At 34.9% G+C, this 17,023-nt stretch overlaps 1 protein-coding gene across 2 annotated transcripts; it reads left to right on the top strand.

The window, feature by feature from the left end:
* Nucleotides 1–716: 716 nt before the first annotated feature.
* On the top strand, nucleotides 717–15,927 carry slc50a1 (solute carrier family 50 member 1). Of its 2 annotated transcripts, none has more exons than XM_039763409.1 (6): nucleotides 717–901; nucleotides 1,357–1,434; nucleotides 2,175–2,298; nucleotides 3,193–3,354; nucleotides 3,551–3,670; nucleotides 13,844–15,927. In XM_039763409.1, exons 1-6 carry the CDS (start codon nucleotides 834–836, stop codon nucleotides 13,949–13,951), a joined length of 660 nt encoding a protein of 219 aa, XP_039619343.1. In that variant the 5' UTR covers nucleotides 717–833; the 3' UTR covers nucleotides 13,952–15,927. The 2 variants fall into 2 exon arrangements, with proteins under 2 accessions (XP_039619343.1, XP_039619351.1); XM_039763417.1 differs by having other exon boundaries at nucleotides 814–901; nucleotides 1,338–1,434.
* The last annotated feature ends 1,096 nt before the right edge of the window (nucleotides 15,928–17,023 follow it).

Genomic DNA, 17,023 nt, shown 5'->3' on the forward strand with positions numbered 1-17,023 from the left:
TAGTGGAAGGAAGGGATCTACAACCATATCTTTTGTCTTAGAAATATTTAGTGGTAAAAAGTAACGATCACTGTAAGTTTGTTTCGCTGTATTCTGCCTAATTGATTTAATTATGTCAACATCAAAGGATTGCTCTTGAGGCATCATATTAATTTAATCTATGGAGAGGTTCAAACTATGGTTCCCGCAGGCTGCAATACCTTGTGGAGTGCACCCCAATGCAAATGCTGAAGTATCAATATTGTTATTCCAGACGTAGATACAGATATACAAAATTGACTTTTAACGCTAGGATTTAAGCTCCCGGAGAACACCTACAACAGGTAAGAATTACAGCCAGAAAACCATGTAAGTTTATTACTCAAACAAACATATATGGCAATAAGTAAACGTTTAATTCATGGTTTAAAATCAGGACAACCAAACACGTTAAAACTATGTTCAACTCCATAATGAACTTACAAGCTGTAATAACTGTGAACGGGGTATTTCCCGTTTTTATTTTACTGGCAAGCTGACTTCATTTCGAAATTCCGTGTTATAAACACACCTTGTCTAAACACCTGCTTTTCAGGAAACAATACATGAGACCCTAAGGTGAAGGTTTATCAAACAAATTTGTTTCTGCGTCATCCGTCGTAACCCGCGTGATGTCAAACGTTGCCCAGCCCACAGCGTATGTTGTTGCATGGCTATTGGCTATAAGTTGGCGCACCGCCCACAAATCACTCGTATCCGGTCTGGATCAGGAAAAAAAATTACATTGGTATTGGAAGAATATTTGATCAAATATTCACGTTGTAAATAGATAGAGTCGTTGGTTTCCCACTTTCATGGATTCTCTGCAGCTTTTGTCATGGGCGTGCATCGTGTTCACAATTTTAATGTTCTCTACTGGATTGTAAGTTTTGCACAGTATATTTTTCAGTATAACTTTAGACGTGTGAAGCCACGTCGGTAGGAATTTTAATGCAAGGTGTATTTTGGATAGTTGCACCTGCTCAGGTTTCAGATAAAGGACACACTGAAGTGATTGCAAAAAGAGTAGTTGTTCGCAAATTAACATCTCTAAGACAAAACGTAAGAATAAATGACTTGTTAACGTCTTTGGGGGTGATCTAGGTACACACACATTACGGAAGGGAAGCGTGCCGATTAGTACATTGGAATCTAAAATTATAGTAACAACAGCTGACTTCATATTGCTTATGTGATTGATTGCCAGCATATCTTGGGAGGGAATGTGATGAGATGTTGCATCAGCTTAAATCCCTGAAAGTATAGGGGATAAGTGTGGAAGCTGGAATGAATTGTTTATTATTCTTTTATGCTTTTAGGCATTGTTTGTTTTTACAGGTCCGATCTTCGAAGGATGACACAGGTTAAAAACACAGAAAATATTCAGTTTTTGCCTTTCCTTACCACACACCTCAAGTAAGTCCATTCTGTGAAATGAATGATCAGCTACAAGATTCTAAACTCAAAAATAAGTTGGAGGTTTTATATGTATGGCGACATGGCTATCTATGCACCCCCACAGCACAGCAGATAGCAGATGTGATACAGCATATTAATATCGTTTTGGCAACCTGCTTTGTGCTACTGGAAAACATATCAGTTTATATGAAAAGTTCTAAGTGTGAGTTTAAAAAAAAATGTAGAGGATAGTTCTGTGTTTTTAAAAAAAAAAAATCCAAGGCATATAAGTTTCATAAAGAATGCATAAATGTTCACTTTCTTTAGATTGCAATGAAACATCCATGCTTAATCTCAGTTTTCAACATACTTTTCAAACAGTAAAAGACCAAAAACTAATTATCCTAGAGAGACGTGAGGATTAGGGATGTAATGAATTAATATCGTATTGTGTTAAGGTTTGGACAGCAGCATCCAAGGAGATGTTACTTATTAGAGTAACATTCCCATTATGTTCAGAAATTAAACATACTGTATTTGAATAGACACCTTACAGTTCATTGTTAGGAAGTTGTGTGCTTCCAAAGAAGAAGCAATATCAAAATTTTTGAAACATAAGTTCAGTGCTTGCCATAACTAATAGTTTACATTAATCCATATAATAAAGATACACTTTATCAGAGAATTTCAATTTCCATGTGCTTTGATCACAAGTAGCAAGGCACAGCAACATGTAAACATCTACTCTGTTTCTGCAGTAACATTGGATGGCTGTACTACGGTTATCTGAAAGACGACTGGACACTGATAACCGTCAATCTGATTGGTGCCTCACTCCAGGCCACCTATATTTTGGTCTACATTTATTATTCTACTGAAAAGGTATTTAACTTTGTATATATACTGCCTAGCACATGGGGCTTAGAATCTCTCACTTCTGATTTATTTATTTATTTTTAATCAGTCCTCAATCACATGGATTTTTTTTTCTTCATAATTTTACTATGCACATAGGATGGAAGGTGAACGTAATGAAAACATATATTCATATTCTAATAATCATAAAGATGGATTTACCAACTCTAGTGCCCGTCTTAGTATTTATTATATTAATAATTGTACAGAGAATGTAGGTATCACATTGAGGTGTCCATAGTCTTTCAAATCGATAATCGGAGCAGAAATTATTTTTGTCTTATATGTGTTTACATTTGCCAGGTAATTCTGTTTGAATGTCTTTTAGTTATTTGTCATCATATAATCAGCAGAGGCTTTGTGGAGTTATTGTCCCTTGGTGTTAACTAAACTACATTTGTATTATGACACATTTTATAAAATTTATTTAGTATTATATTCAGTTTAGATAGTGCATAGATAACCAGTGCAAGGCATAAAATTGTGAAATTTATTGAGTTAAATGGGAATTAATGTCAGTTTAGCATTAACCAATCAAAATTTTGTGATTGTCATCGGATTTGGGCAGTTGCTGCAAACAGTCAAATATATAGAGGGTACTGGTAAGCTCTCAAACAATGATTTAGGTTGGAGTTAAGAAACAGTATTCTGCAAACTACTTTGTAAGATTTTCTTGACAAACGCTTTATACTTCAGTTAAGTGTCCACACAGTGATATGTTTTGTCCTATTTGGCGTATTTTCTTGCTTAATCTCGAGGCATAAATAATTCTGTACAGTGTCCAGCAAGTGTGTGGAGAGTGATGATCCTATGCATGAGTCACATGAAAATGTAAACTGTTTGTGTTTCTTTTTATTTCAGAAAAATGTTCTGCTGAAAACCAGTATGGCTTTGGGAGTCTTAATTGTGGCATACTTCTACTTCACTACTGTGGTGACAGAAGTAAATTACCGGCTAAGTCGGTTAGGTCTGTTCTGCAGCGTTTTCACTATCAGCATGTACATGTCTCCTTTGGTTGATCTGGTAGGATCATAATTTTACCTTTTTTCTATACCTGTATTATTTTTGACTAAATTAAATTTAGATCTAAATTTTAGATATTCTACTCACTGCTTAATGCAAATTTTACGATGTATGCTCATAACTCCATTTTTATTATTGTACTGGTATAGTTATGATTTTATGTTTATCCACATGGACATATTTACATATTCTGCAGGTAAAGATCATTCAAACTCGTAGTACGAAGTGCCTTTCATTCTCCTTGACTGTAACAACATTCCTCACTTCTACTGCCTGGACGCTTTATGGCCTGCAGCTGAGTGACCTGTATATTATGGTGAGATACTTGTCTTTTTCTTCAACTTTATTATATTTTAAAAGGCCTCAACCCAACACATTTGGAATGTTTGCATAACAAAATGTATCTGTGTCAAATGCTGTTAGTTGCATTTTATTCATATAGGATTCTAATGTAAATGCTTTTTGACATACTAATACGATGAGTGTAAGTGTGATGTACAGTAAACCCTTAATCCGTTCCAGACTCTACCGCGATAAATGAATTTCTAGACATGAAATAACACCCTTTAGTCAAAAGTTTAAACTGTGCTCCTTGACAAGACAGAGATCACAGTTCCTTCCCACAATTAAAAGAATGCAAACATATCTTCCTCTTCAAAGGAGTGTGCATCAGAAGCAGAGAATGTCAGAGAGAGAGAGAGAGAGACAGACAAAGAGCAAAAAGCAAACAATCAAAAATCAATAGGGCTGTTCAGGCTTTTAAGTATGTAAAGCACCGCCGGAGAAAGCAGCTGCAAGGAAGGGAGCAATGTGAAGGTAGTCTTTCAGCATTTTTTAGAGGAGCGTCCGGACACTGGCCTAGAGGATACGAACAGCCCCTCTGCTCACACCCCTTCCGTCAGGAGCAGAGAATGTCAGAGAGAGTGAGAAACAGAGTGAGAGAAAAGCAAACAATTAAAAATCAATACGTGCTGTTCGGGCTTTCAAGTATGCAAAGCACCATGCGGGAAGCACATTGTATATCATTGAGGAGTTTTATTTAATATGTAATACGTGCTCTGATTGGGTAGCTTCTCAGCCATCCGCCAGTAGCGTCCTTTGTATGAAATCAACTGGGCAAACCAACTGAGGACGCATGTACCATAAATTAAAAGACCCATTGTCGGCAGAAATCCACAAACCAGCGAAAAATCCGTGATATATACAGTATTTAGATATGCTTACATATAAAATCCGTGATAGAGTGAAGCAGCGAAAGTCGAAGCGCGACATAGCGAGGGATCACTGTAGTAGCATCTGATCTGTCTCTTTAAGAGTGTGAACATGCAAAATACAAGGCTTTCACTGTTTTCTTTTTCGTGATTAACATACATATTCCAAACTAGCCATGTGTTGTGTAACTTGGCGAAGTATAGGACAGTTAGCACTACTGCTTCATAGTTCCAAAGTCCTGGATTGTTTGTGCCCAGTGCTGCCTGGATAGTTTCTAAATTAGGTTAACCAGTTTTGGTTGTTGTGTTATTCTGCAGTATATACATGAGTTACTGAATTTTCAATTAGACATAGTTTTGTTGAGGAAGGACTGAAGCAAGGTATTTTTTTTTTAATTTACACATTTTTGTACAAATTATTTGTTAACTCTAAATTTCTCACAATGGATTATAAGCCTGTTACGCAACAGATATTAATTTGTATATTGTATGTCTTGTTTTCATACCTTATCGTGCCCAGGAGTCTGTTGTAAGTGAGCATGTGGAATCAAATCCTCAGGAATGGATTCCTTTAGCTTGCTTTTTTTGTGTTTCATTTGAATGCCAGACTTCAAGTATTAGTGGTTAGGGGTAGGGGATATCCTGAGCTGGGAATGCTGGCTGTTCAAAGTATGCCCCATTTTAATGTGCAAGTGTACATTCAGTTGTGTTGCAACAAATTTGTTTTGGTGTATATTTGATTAAAGTGAAGTTGGATGATATTTTGGGTGGTCTCGGCAAGGGCAGGTTTAATTTTTGTTTGACATCTCTCATGAAGAGCAGAGTATTGCGATTAACATGCAAAAGTGTTCAAACAACTCCATTTAGGCTTGCCCAGGGTGTATGTGAATGTTATACTATAAATGCAACTTTATGTCAATTAATTTAACATGGATATTGTCATTTATTTGGTTGCTTTTCATCAACTCTTATCTTGGGCCTTAATCGCTTCCTTCTTATTTCAGTCAGTCATAATTAGTGGATCATTTTTATGTGGCTTTTATGTAATCCAGGTTTGGTTTTTGCTTTGTGCTCATTGCCGGAATGGTAGTGTTGTAGGTGCTAGAACCTGAAATGGATTAAGGGGTTTTAGAATGTTACATAGTAGGAGGTCAAAAGAACCAATACTTTTGGTACCAGTCGATACCAATGTTCCAAAAACATAACGTTTCTAGTTTTGTTTTAGTATCGGTAGTATTGAACAACAGTTGATATTGAAGTTGCGCATGATTGCAAGTAGACAGATATTCTAGAAGGCAAAGTAATACCTGAGAAAAACATGAATAAGAGCTTCATGTAAAAATGGCTGACGGTGATGCTGATACAACAGCTCACTTCAACATGTCAAACAGAAAATAAGAAGTCATATCTCTAAGATAGGAGAATTTTAGTGTATGACTGTGGGAATCATGTTTATTATTATTTTAAAAAATACACACACAGGCTTTTGTTATTGCCATTCTTATCCCATTATGGAGTTAATTCATAAATAAATAACTTCATGCATGCTTGGTAAGTGCAATGAAGTGACTCTTCAGATGTGAGTTTTAATTATTCAACTTGTAGTCTCACAATGTTATAAGAGGAGACAAAACAATGGCATAATGAATCACTTTTTAATACTGTGTCCTACACAGACCCTAGAAAGGAATGGAGACTTTGCATTCATTCTCTGATTATGTCAAACACATCTACAGATGTGCATTTAAGCATTCATTCATTTCCTAACCAGTTTATGAAGTGTACTGGTGCAAGAGAAATGTCACATGACCATGTACTATGCATATAGGACTTTGTGTGCTGGCAGTAAAATGGTGATGAAATACTCTGCTCCAATTTTTAATACCAAAGAAACATTTATTTAGTGCTTCGAAATGCAAAGTATTGCAATTATGTCAGCAGGATGGGCAAACACACTTCACTGCTAAATACAGATATGCAAACACTAAATTTGTTTGTAGCCAAACTAATGTCCACTAATCGAATCAATTTGACTCATCTGTTACTCTTTAGTTTGTTTTTACCCAGCTAATGATGCAAATATAAATGTTACACAATGATTTTTGGACAAACCAGATTTTAGAAGCATGTTGTTACTGATTTAAAGAATGTGTTTAAATTAAAATACAGGTATCCTGAATTATTTTGGATTTCACTAATTCAATAGTACAGATATAATAATGTTTGAATTTTTCTGTTTAGTAAGTGATATTTTTCAGTTACTGGTGGTAATCATTTGGAGAATAAATTTGTAATGTGCCCATGGTAAAATAAGTCAGGTAGCCCATGTTGATATTGTCTTTTATAAATCCTATGCTGAAATCCCCTCAAGATTATAAAATAATCCCTCAGTTGTTGTAACACTGGGAGGATGCTCTTGTCTATCACCCATTAAAATTCAAGCTCTGCATTGTATTTTGATATTTATGAATGCTGCTTTTACTACTGTGGCTGCATGGCATAGTGGTTAAGGTTTTGAACATCAATCCCTGAGATTGTGGGTTCAAATCCTGCTACTGACACTGTGTGAACACAAGTATGTCACTTTGCTTTACTCTAATTGGAAAAATCTAATAAAATGGAGTCAATTCTTTTACAAATGTTGGAAGCCACACTGCATAAAGGTGTCGGGCAAACAAGTTAAACAAGTATTAGTATTTATATATTTTAGATTAGGAAAAAAGCAATATCATTCACATTAATAATGGAGGTACTTTTATTAAGAAATTTCACTGGTATTGTGATATCCCTGTTACATTGTTTCTACTACAACAACATCAATTTCATGTTACTGAATAGCTTCAGACACTGATTCGGTTTGTGGGGTTTTATTTATTTATTGTTTTTAAATCCCTTTAAAAAAACTGTGTACACTAAACTTCTGCACAACAAGACACATGGAAGCCTTATGTTTTATATTAAAGTGTTAACTTATTTTTGTAATTAAACCGTAGACCACAATTGTTATCTATTTATTTTTATTGACAAAATCAAATTCTGTAGGCTTATTTTCCCAGTGACTACTAAAAGAAATAAAATTACCTTAAAATATACTTTTTAACTAATATGTGCATAAAATATTTATCCATAATATGGCATAAAAGAAAATAAAACGATTCTCATAATTACAAGCTGTTATATTGTTTCATTTCTTCTGTTCTTCCGTTGAAGAGCAATCTTAATGCTTCAGCATACCATACTTATCTGAAAGAAAGCTCGATTAGAAAAAAAGCAGTTTTTACCATTTCTCAAACAAAACAATATATATATTCTCACACATTGATTCAGTTTTATTGATATTGGCAGTTAAAAACTGCATATATGTGAATATACATTCGCTTATAGTTTTTAATCATTATTTGCGCTATGTACTATATTTATACAGGTGTGTTGTTTTATTTTTTTAGTGTACCAGCCAGACATTCTAAATTTTTGAGGTGTAATTATAAATATGGCATACCATTTTAATTATGCAGCTCTTGTTTCTTACCAAAAGCTTGTATTGTATGGCGCACACACTCAAATAATAAACAAAGTAGAAACATTTTAAAAAGCTGCAGATGTATCAAATGTTCATAAAATGTTTATCAAGAAGATACAAGGCTAATTTAAAATAGGCCTGTTCCCCTAAAAGCCATTTTTTTTCTAAGCGGTAATTTCAAATTCTCTATCTTTTTCTAACTGAAAATGCGAGCTGTTATACTTAACACGTGCTTGCTTACCGTCTAAACTCAGACAATTGGTGTCCATTTTAATTGAAGGACAAAATAAAAAGGTCTGAATTCATTAAAGTAGTGTCATTTGTATAATTTCACATAAAGTCTCCTCTAATTCCTTTTTGTCAATTTATTACTCCACTTTCTTTAAAGTAAAGGCTAATATTCCAGTGTTCTCTCTCTCTCTCTGATAAAGTGTGCCTTACTGTTCTCAGTTTACAGGAAGCTTACAGCAAAAACAAAAAGGAAAGATAGACATGCATAGCTGAAATAATATCTCGCATAAAGGAACACTGCAACTAAACTGTTAAGCTTAGGAAAGCAGAAGCTGAAAAAAAAAATTTTTTTGAGATCAGTCATTTTTAAAAATTACCAGTCGAGTTTTTTGTAGTAAAAATCATCAATTTGATCAGAACATCACTAAATTATGAGATATATATTTCATAGAAAAGTAGAGTCATTATATATATAATTGTTTTTAAGTCTTTAAAGATAAGTCTGAGATCAGGTCAGGTGGCACAGGAAGACAGAAAAAAATATTTAAAACTCAAGGAGAGTTGCCGGAGAAAGAAAACAAAAATCAGCAGCAGTTCCAAGGCCAAAAGGCCACCCAGCTGTGACTAGGTATTACACTTAACATAAATATACTCAAATTGTTCCATATTATTTTGTAGCCACTTATGCACAGGATGTCCAGCTGATGGTCCCCACCATATTTCAAAGTTGCTTGTGTATGTTTCAATAAACCCACAAGTCCATCAGAAGCAATAATGATATTTTTATATACATAAGTATGTAAGTTTCCATATTGTCTGCTCAGTTTCATTAGTAAGATATGTGATTTGCAGACATATGCTGAGGCGAAAACCATGTGTTAACTGAATGAATCTGCTTTTATCGAAGATCCTACCTACATTAAGCCACATACAGTGAAAGGCTCATTCCCATTGTATAGCCAAAGTTGAGAGCATTCCGATGATGTATTGTTGTCTGTGATTGGTTATTCATATTCCATGTTACAGCTGTGTGTAAAAGGCCGAAAATAAATTGTGTCCTTGAAAGCTCATCTTTATGCAAGGTTATGCACAATGTTTCTGTCACAGTGTATGGAAATTTGGTTGACGTGCAATAGGACTTGAAGTTTGTACTAGCAGAGATGTCTTCAAAATAACAATAAAGCATACTTTATTAGAAATGTTACAGAATGCTAGTGATATGGAATATGAAAACCTTGAATTAGGATCTTAATATAGTTTTGACTATTGAGAACAATGTGTTCGATGAAGGATTTGATACTAAACTTGATTTGTATGTACTGCTTACTGTATAACTTTTAAGCATTGCAGTTTGAAGCTTTATAGTTCAAGCGTCATGGGTTCAATTACCATCCCGGGACAGCGTCTGTTAAATGTTCTCCCTTTGTTAGTTTTCTGGGCAGTGCTCTTTCAGTTTTAACTTGGAGTAACAGCACAGTTTCTTAGCATAATGGTGAGTACTGTGATGTTATACCTGCGCCTCTCCAAGTTTCACTTGAGGACCACCCTTTGATTGAATGTCTCTGTTTCATGCTGCTGTGGGGCAACTGCAGCAGAAGACAACAGAAGGTATGTGAATTGCCGCACAAAAACACCAATCTAATGTACAAAATATAATGCTTCTGCATATCTATTGGTAAGAAGAAATTGTTTAAAGGTCTAGAATGAAAAGGAAAATAAAGGTTTGTATGAGTATGTAATTATATGTATATAGTTACAAATTGTTTACTTGAGTGATATATATATATATAGTGTGTGTGTGTGCATACATTCTGCATTGAGGAGTGGGGTAAAATTTCCTCAGACCGATGTCGAAGACTGGTAGATGGCTACAAGAACCGTCTCACTGCAGTTATTTCAGCCAAAGGAGGTAACACTGCTATTAGGGGCAAGGGTGTCCTATCTTTTTCCTCAGTTAGAATAGGCATTTTTGTAGAATGTACAGAAGATTTGAAACGGAGATGAAATAACCATTTATTAAAAATGTTTATTTAAAAAAAATATATACTGTATATAACTGCAACTGCAGTACTTATTTTGAGAGAGTGTTTAGGTGTAAGAGACTAAATGCTTCCAAAAAGAGGGGCACCTTGTGCCTGTTATTTGATATGAACTCTAAACTTGGTGTAGTTATAGCTGACAGATTGGGGCACAAAAGAAAATTGATTCAAGGGTAAGGGTTGTCCGTATTATGCATTATAAAATCAAGTATTTTGGAGAGCAATCCTTAAATCACCAAATTTTATTTATTTATTTACTAGGGGGCTCTGGCCCCCTGCTCGCTTCACTCGCACACCCCTGTATTTGGTTTACCAGATATACAATTTAAAGATATTGTTATTTTCATGGGAATTGTTACATATGCATTATTTTCACTTTTACTTTAAAAACTTTTGTAAAAACAACTCGTCCTTTTTTTCCGGCCCCGGGTGTCGTTACATCTCTTTCTTGCAGGACGTATAACGCTGCTCACGTTGTGAAGGGGGGCCAGCTGAACGCACGCTAAGGAGATGCCGTTGGATCATCTGCTGTCTTTCTGCTGCTGGCGAGCTGCCTGTTCTGCTTGTCGCAAGTCATTGTTTTAAGAGCTGGGAGCACATGATACGTGTCTGCCAAATTCAACAACTGCTAGGTTAGATGTGCGTGGATTTGTTTTAAGTGATGGCTCACTGCCTTGTCTTGCGTGACGTTATAAAAACAATACTTGTCCTTTATTTCCCCCAGGCGTGGTTAAATCTCTTTCTAGCTGGATGTATAACGCTGATTGCATTGTGAAGGGGGAGCAGCTGCTGTCGCACTGCCAGTCAATCATTTTAAAGCCTGTACAGCCGCTGTTCTTTTTGCCAGTTTGTGTCTCTGCTGCTCGCATTGTGAGGTTGGGGTTAGAGTGGCTGAACGCACACAAGGAGAAGTTGTCGGATCATCTGGTGCGAGCTGCGTGTTTTGATTGTTGCTTGTCATTGTTTTAAGAGCTGGGAGCAAGTTAAAGTGTCTCTAGCGGGACTGAAAATTGTCCTCTGAGAAGATCTCCTCTCGTCTATTTTTTTTCATAATGGAGAGATTTATTTTGTGTGCATGTATAGTCTTTTAAGAGTAAAACTAAAATATGGTTGCAAAAAGCCAAATTAAGAAAGTGGATTTTTTAGGTTTTTTTATATAAATATTCCAAGATGTTAGCCTGGCATATCTCTATTGAAAAAGTAGTCCAAAATTTTGGTGCATAACAGAAAAAGGCTGCCTTGCCACTTTATTTTTTTATACTTGGCTCTTGAAATAATAAACTGACCACTATTAGACGATCAAAGGTTACGACTTGTAGGGAGACAGGTACTCTAAAATATAAGTACAAGTAAGATTAAGGCTTTATATATAACTAGCAAAATACCCACGCTTCACAGCAGAGAAGTAGTGTGTTAAAGAAGTAATGAAAAAGAAAAGGAAACATTTTAATAATAACGTAACTTGATTGACATTGTCATAAGTGTTGCTGTCATATATATATATATATATATATATATATATATATATATATATATATATATATATATATATATATATAAAATATGTGTGTGTGTGCACAAAACCACGCTTTTATCAAGGCTTCCGTCGGGTAGTCTTTTGAAATTAAATTATTCTCCAATAGTCGTAGCAACGCGCTTTCTTCCGACTGTTACATTTTTGTAGCTCTGATGTGTGCATCAATGTAATCGGTGTACCAGGAAATCATGCATTGACAGAAGTTCCCCTTTGCTTGGAATGCAAAGTGTGATTAAATGCGTTATTTTTTAACGCATTATGGAGCACATGCATCGAAGATTTTCAGCTGTGTTTGTGCTAAGAAAAGGAAACATTTTAAAAATAACGTAACACGATTGTCAGTGTAACCTTTTGTAAGTAGTGCCTGGAGGATTCAGAGTGTGGAGAAACTCTAGAGACAGCCTGTGTATTAACTTTTTTTTAACTTGATTTTTCTGTGAGTATTTGGTGGCAGCGTCACAAAGTTGCTTCCGCAAGACTGCGTTAGCTGCGGAGCTCAGCGCAAAATGAGGGGAGATGATGACGTGACTCCCCCACCCACCTTAACTGTCAATCCCCCCACAAACACAGTCTCTCGGAATTTGCATAAGCACAGCCCTTCACCTGCAATTTTAACTTGGTTACAAAGTGATCAAAACTCTCGTTTTATATCCTGCATCCTCTCATTAAACTTGTATCCCGCATTAGCCGTGGGCATGACAAACGCCAGCGGCAGCCTGTCTATGAACTTAATTTAAACTTTAGGTTTACACCGTGCTTTGTTTCCGAAGTAGCTGCACTCATGAATATGGTTGCATATGTCACTTGCTCGCTTCTTATTGTTTCACTGCCTTCTCAATTATATAATGCATGTTTTCTTCAGCGCTTTTTGGAGCTCTTCCTTGTTTTCGACGTACTGCGTTGACAGTCAGTTCACATGATTACGTGGGAGGCGTGATGATGTCACATGAAACTCCGCCCCCGCGGTCATCAAGCTCAACTCCATTACAGTATATGGAGAAAAATAGCTTCCAGTTATGACCATTACGTGTAGAATTTTCAAAATGAAACCTATCCAACTTTTGTAAGTAAGCTGTAAGGAATGAGCCTGCCAAATTTCAGCCTTCCACCTACACGGGAAGTTGGAGAATTAGTGAGTGAGTGAGTCAGTCAGTCAGTGAGTGAGGGCTTTGCCTTTTATAAGTATAGATTCGTAAGTTTTTAAAATCATTTCTAAAAGACAGAGGTTACAAATGCAGTGTGCTCAAATTTTCATTTTCTGGTTAAGATATTTGCTGCTACATTCTGAACCAACTGCAACACATTAACGTCTTACTTAGGTTGTCCAGCTTGGGAGTGCATTACAGTAACCTAGTTGACTAAAAACCAAAAGTGTAAATTTAATTTTTCGGTATCTTGCAATTTTTTAAGATATATAACTTTTGCAATATTCCTTAAATGAAAAATGCAGTCCTTTGAATATTTTTAATGTGTAATTTAAAGTTTGAGCTAGAAACTATAATTACACCTAAATTCTTTATTTTTGCCCTTTTATTACTAAAGGATTAAGTTTATTTGAAAGATTTGCACTATTTACATTTTTGCCAACAACTAAGATTGTTTTTTTGTTTGTTTATTTAGGTTAAAGAAATTATTACTCATCTATTCATAAATATGAACATTTAAGTTTTAAATGCTTGGAGAGGATTTGATTGTGTTTGATGCATGGCCATGTCTTCTGCATATTTACAGAATTCACCTATTGAAGTGTAGATTTACAGAGCCTGCTGGTTTTCATTGTAGCATGCTACTTTTCATGTAATTAATCATTTTTAGAACACACTTAATCCTGGTTTGTGTTTTAGGAACCCATAAATGTCTTTTTACTTAAGGACAGTAACAAAGTTTAGGAAACCCATGCCTACATCAACATGGTGAAACCTAATGTCTCTCTTTTTCTCCTTCATGTTAGGTGCCTAACTCTCCTGGAATTATCACCAGCCTTATTCGTTTTTGGCTTTTCTGGCAGTACCCAACTGGCAAAGAGAAGCATTCTTCTTACAGACCTCTGCACGCTTAAGCATGAAAGTTTTCTTTTTTGTTGTTTTTAATTTTTTGTTTATAGCAAAGATATTTTGGGCACCAAGCCATAAAAATCAGGAAGTCCGAATGACCATTTGATTTACAGTATCTGCAGTTTGCAAACACCTTTATTTATGGGACCAAAGAAACCAAAACAAGAACGTATCTTCAGATGTGCACTTTAACTTTAGCTCTATGGACTCTGTTCAGATAAAATAAAAGACAGATGTTTTGATGTAATTTTTCTATACTCCTCTTCTATAATGGATGTGTGTCAAGTTAGAACAAAATTGTTTAGGGCTAAGCATATTTTAACAGTAAAACTGTACATATTACTCATCTAACAATCGGGGGGGAAGGTCTTTAGTGGAGATGAGGTAAAATCTCAGATCACAGAGAATACTATTTTCAAAGGTCAAAGTGCTACAGCTTTTTCTTTAGTTCATGAGTTTATCTTAAGGCTACTGCAGCTACAAAAAAAGTTTACATATAGTGCTTGGACGGTGCTTTGTACTTCTAAGTTGATGAAATCATAAAGCTGGGCAGATGTAGTAGCCAAGGTTTATAAAAGAGGAAGTTTAACAATGGAGAATTTTAAAACTGAAAGACACTGTGTTCATACTTTATAAGTTAAAATGTAAAAAAAAAAAAGTTTTACATACTATTAATTGCACTCATTTGTTACACTTTACTGAATTGTTTCTGTTGTGTAATGTAGGAATGAATGGCTTCCTTAAGAAAAGCTATTTTATACTTTTATAAATCCAAATGTTCTCTTTTGTTACTCGCTAAGCTTTTTTTGCACCATACTGTTGATGCCTTTATCCACTCTAGTAAAACTGATTTTTCTAATATCATAAAACTATGCAAAGCTCAACATCTAACAATTTCTTCCTGTACAGTAGGAAAAAAAGAAATGTTTATATTTTTTTCATCAGCTAAGCACCAAATCATTAAGTAGAAAATGCCGAAAGACCAATCTGTTTTACTGCACTCTCCTTGGAACTGATGACAGAGTTGCAGGGATGTATATAATACAAAAGTTAGACACAGATCTAAGTACTTCTTTTACTAATGGTACTTCCACATTTATCTAAACTTTCATTTACCAACAGGGTAAAGTTTCACCTTACAAATGCTGCTTTTCACACTTCAACTGGCCAATAAAGTGAATTCTGATTGAATTTCAAATGCAAGGAACAAGGCCTGTTACAATAGTTGAAGTAATAATAAACACACAAAGGGTACATGAGTAACAATTTCAATGTTCGATTCATTTTACAACATATTTCACACTTGCCTATACTACATCACTACAGAGGTGCTCGGGGTGGAAAGATTTTATTTAAACAAACTTTATTTAAAGTGCCTCTCATTAACAAAATATATATCAAGTTCAGCTAAAAAAAAAAAATTTAGTTTTAAGCCATCATGAAACAGAAGTAAAAAACAGCAGAGAATAATAGTTTTTATCCTTGTTTTTGACTGCATAGGATGAAAATGAATTGAATGGGCTGACAAACTAATGTACTTTCTGTAGCAATCTGGAGAATATCTAAAGTAAAGAGTTTTTGTATAGTTACTTATTGGTATTCTTACCAGAGACTGAAATGCCACAGAAGCAAAAAGACTTGTGATATTTTGTTTCATTATTTTTATTTAAGAATATATTATTAATAATTATGGTTTACTCCTTTTCATTACAAATAAGAATTTGAAAGATTTGTAAAGAAAAAATTTACAGAATTAAATTTACAATTGGATTTCTTTTTTTATATGTTGACTTTAAAAAGCAAAGGTATACTTGTTTGAGAAGTATGTAGTGATGTGTACTGTGTAGTATGCCTTGTTATAGTTTAGTAGGAGGAATATTTCTAGCTGTACATTGCAAAACGTATTTTTTTTGAGCTATTGAAACTAGGAACTGTAATATATCCATGTATTCCTGATAAAAATTAAATGCTTTTTATGAAATTGACTGTGTTTGTACATTATCTAAGTGTGACTTCTGATTAGGTTTCAAACATAAAATCTCAAAGACATGGTTCTAGGTTTGAAAAATAATGTTCCCTAAAAGATGTGGGTTGCATGTTTTTATACTATATTTAAAGTATAGCTAGGATCCTTATTTTATTTGACCCAAAGATTTCTCTTAACTCTCCTGCAATGCAAGTACTGTCATATGTTGATTCACTAGCAGTTCCCATTGTGTGTCTCTGATCTGTAAACAGGTAGATTTTTCTTATTTTGGCTTGCACATTTCCAAAACACTCGCCTGCTTTACTCCTAACAACAAAGGTTAGATGTACACTATTTTTATTTAATAAGTCAAGCAAAATTGGGCCTTTTATTGGCTAACTGAAAGGTGTAATTTTGCTGGACCTCTCTTTACATCCATAATGGTGAACATGGTACAACACCTTAATACTACAGTTTGTGTTTGTAAACATTCCTGATTTTAAGTGAACTATTCTTGTCAGCTGTGCAGATCTGTGTGTACACTTTTAACACAAGGATTTAAAAATCATGATTTCTGTTAAGTCATTGTGTTTTTGTAACTTTTCTCCTAATGGTTTGAGCCATTACTACAATGAGCTAAAAGCTGAACAAATCTCCCAAGATTGTTTAATAAAGCATAGAGTATTTTGGTCTGCATTGTTTAAATGTAAAAATACAATAATTTGTTATTGTTTACTTCATTAGAAGTGTCAAGAGTGCAGGCTGACATCTGCCCCCAAAACACTTCCTGCCCCATTCCCATAAAACAGACAGCGTAGCTTGGATTTTATCTAGGGAAAAGGGACTGTTGTTTTTGCAAAAAAAAAAACAAAAACAGTATCACCTTTCAGCCTTTTAACCCATGTAACCAATGTTATTTTGAAGGCAGACTCTATGAGAACTACTCGAACAATAGTCTATCATTGCTCTGTGCAGCAAAGGCTTCCTGTTCTGCTATACCATAGGAAATGTGGAAAACAGAGAGTGGAGGCTTCACTTGATAGGAGAGTTTCCTTCAAATGGTGCAACTCAATATATAACCAACAGCCACTGTTATCCTTACTACATGAAA

The sequence above is a fragment of the Polypterus senegalus genome, chromosome 1, assembly GCF_016835505.1.
Source record: "Polypterus senegalus isolate Bchr_013 chromosome 1, ASM1683550v1, whole genome shotgun sequence".
NCBI classification, from domain to species: Eukaryota; Metazoa; Chordata; class Cladistia; order Polypteriformes; family Polypteridae; genus Polypterus; species Polypterus senegalus.

What these genes read in the sequence shown, in the direction of transcription:
- slc50a1 (XM_039763409.1), top strand. Translation starts at nt 834, where the DNA reads ATGGATTCTCTGCAGCTTTTGTCATGGGCGTGCATCGTGTTCACAATT. An exon ending in TTCCTTACCACACACCTCAA is followed by an intron (nt 1,435 to 2,174) that starts GTAAGTCCATTC and finishes CTGTTTCTGCAG; the next exon opens with TAACATTGGATGGCTGTACT. An exon ending in TGAGTGACCTGTATATTATG is followed by an intron (nt 3,671 to 13,843) that starts GTGAGATACTTG and finishes CCTTCATGTTAG; the next exon opens with GTGCCTAACTCTCCTGGAAT.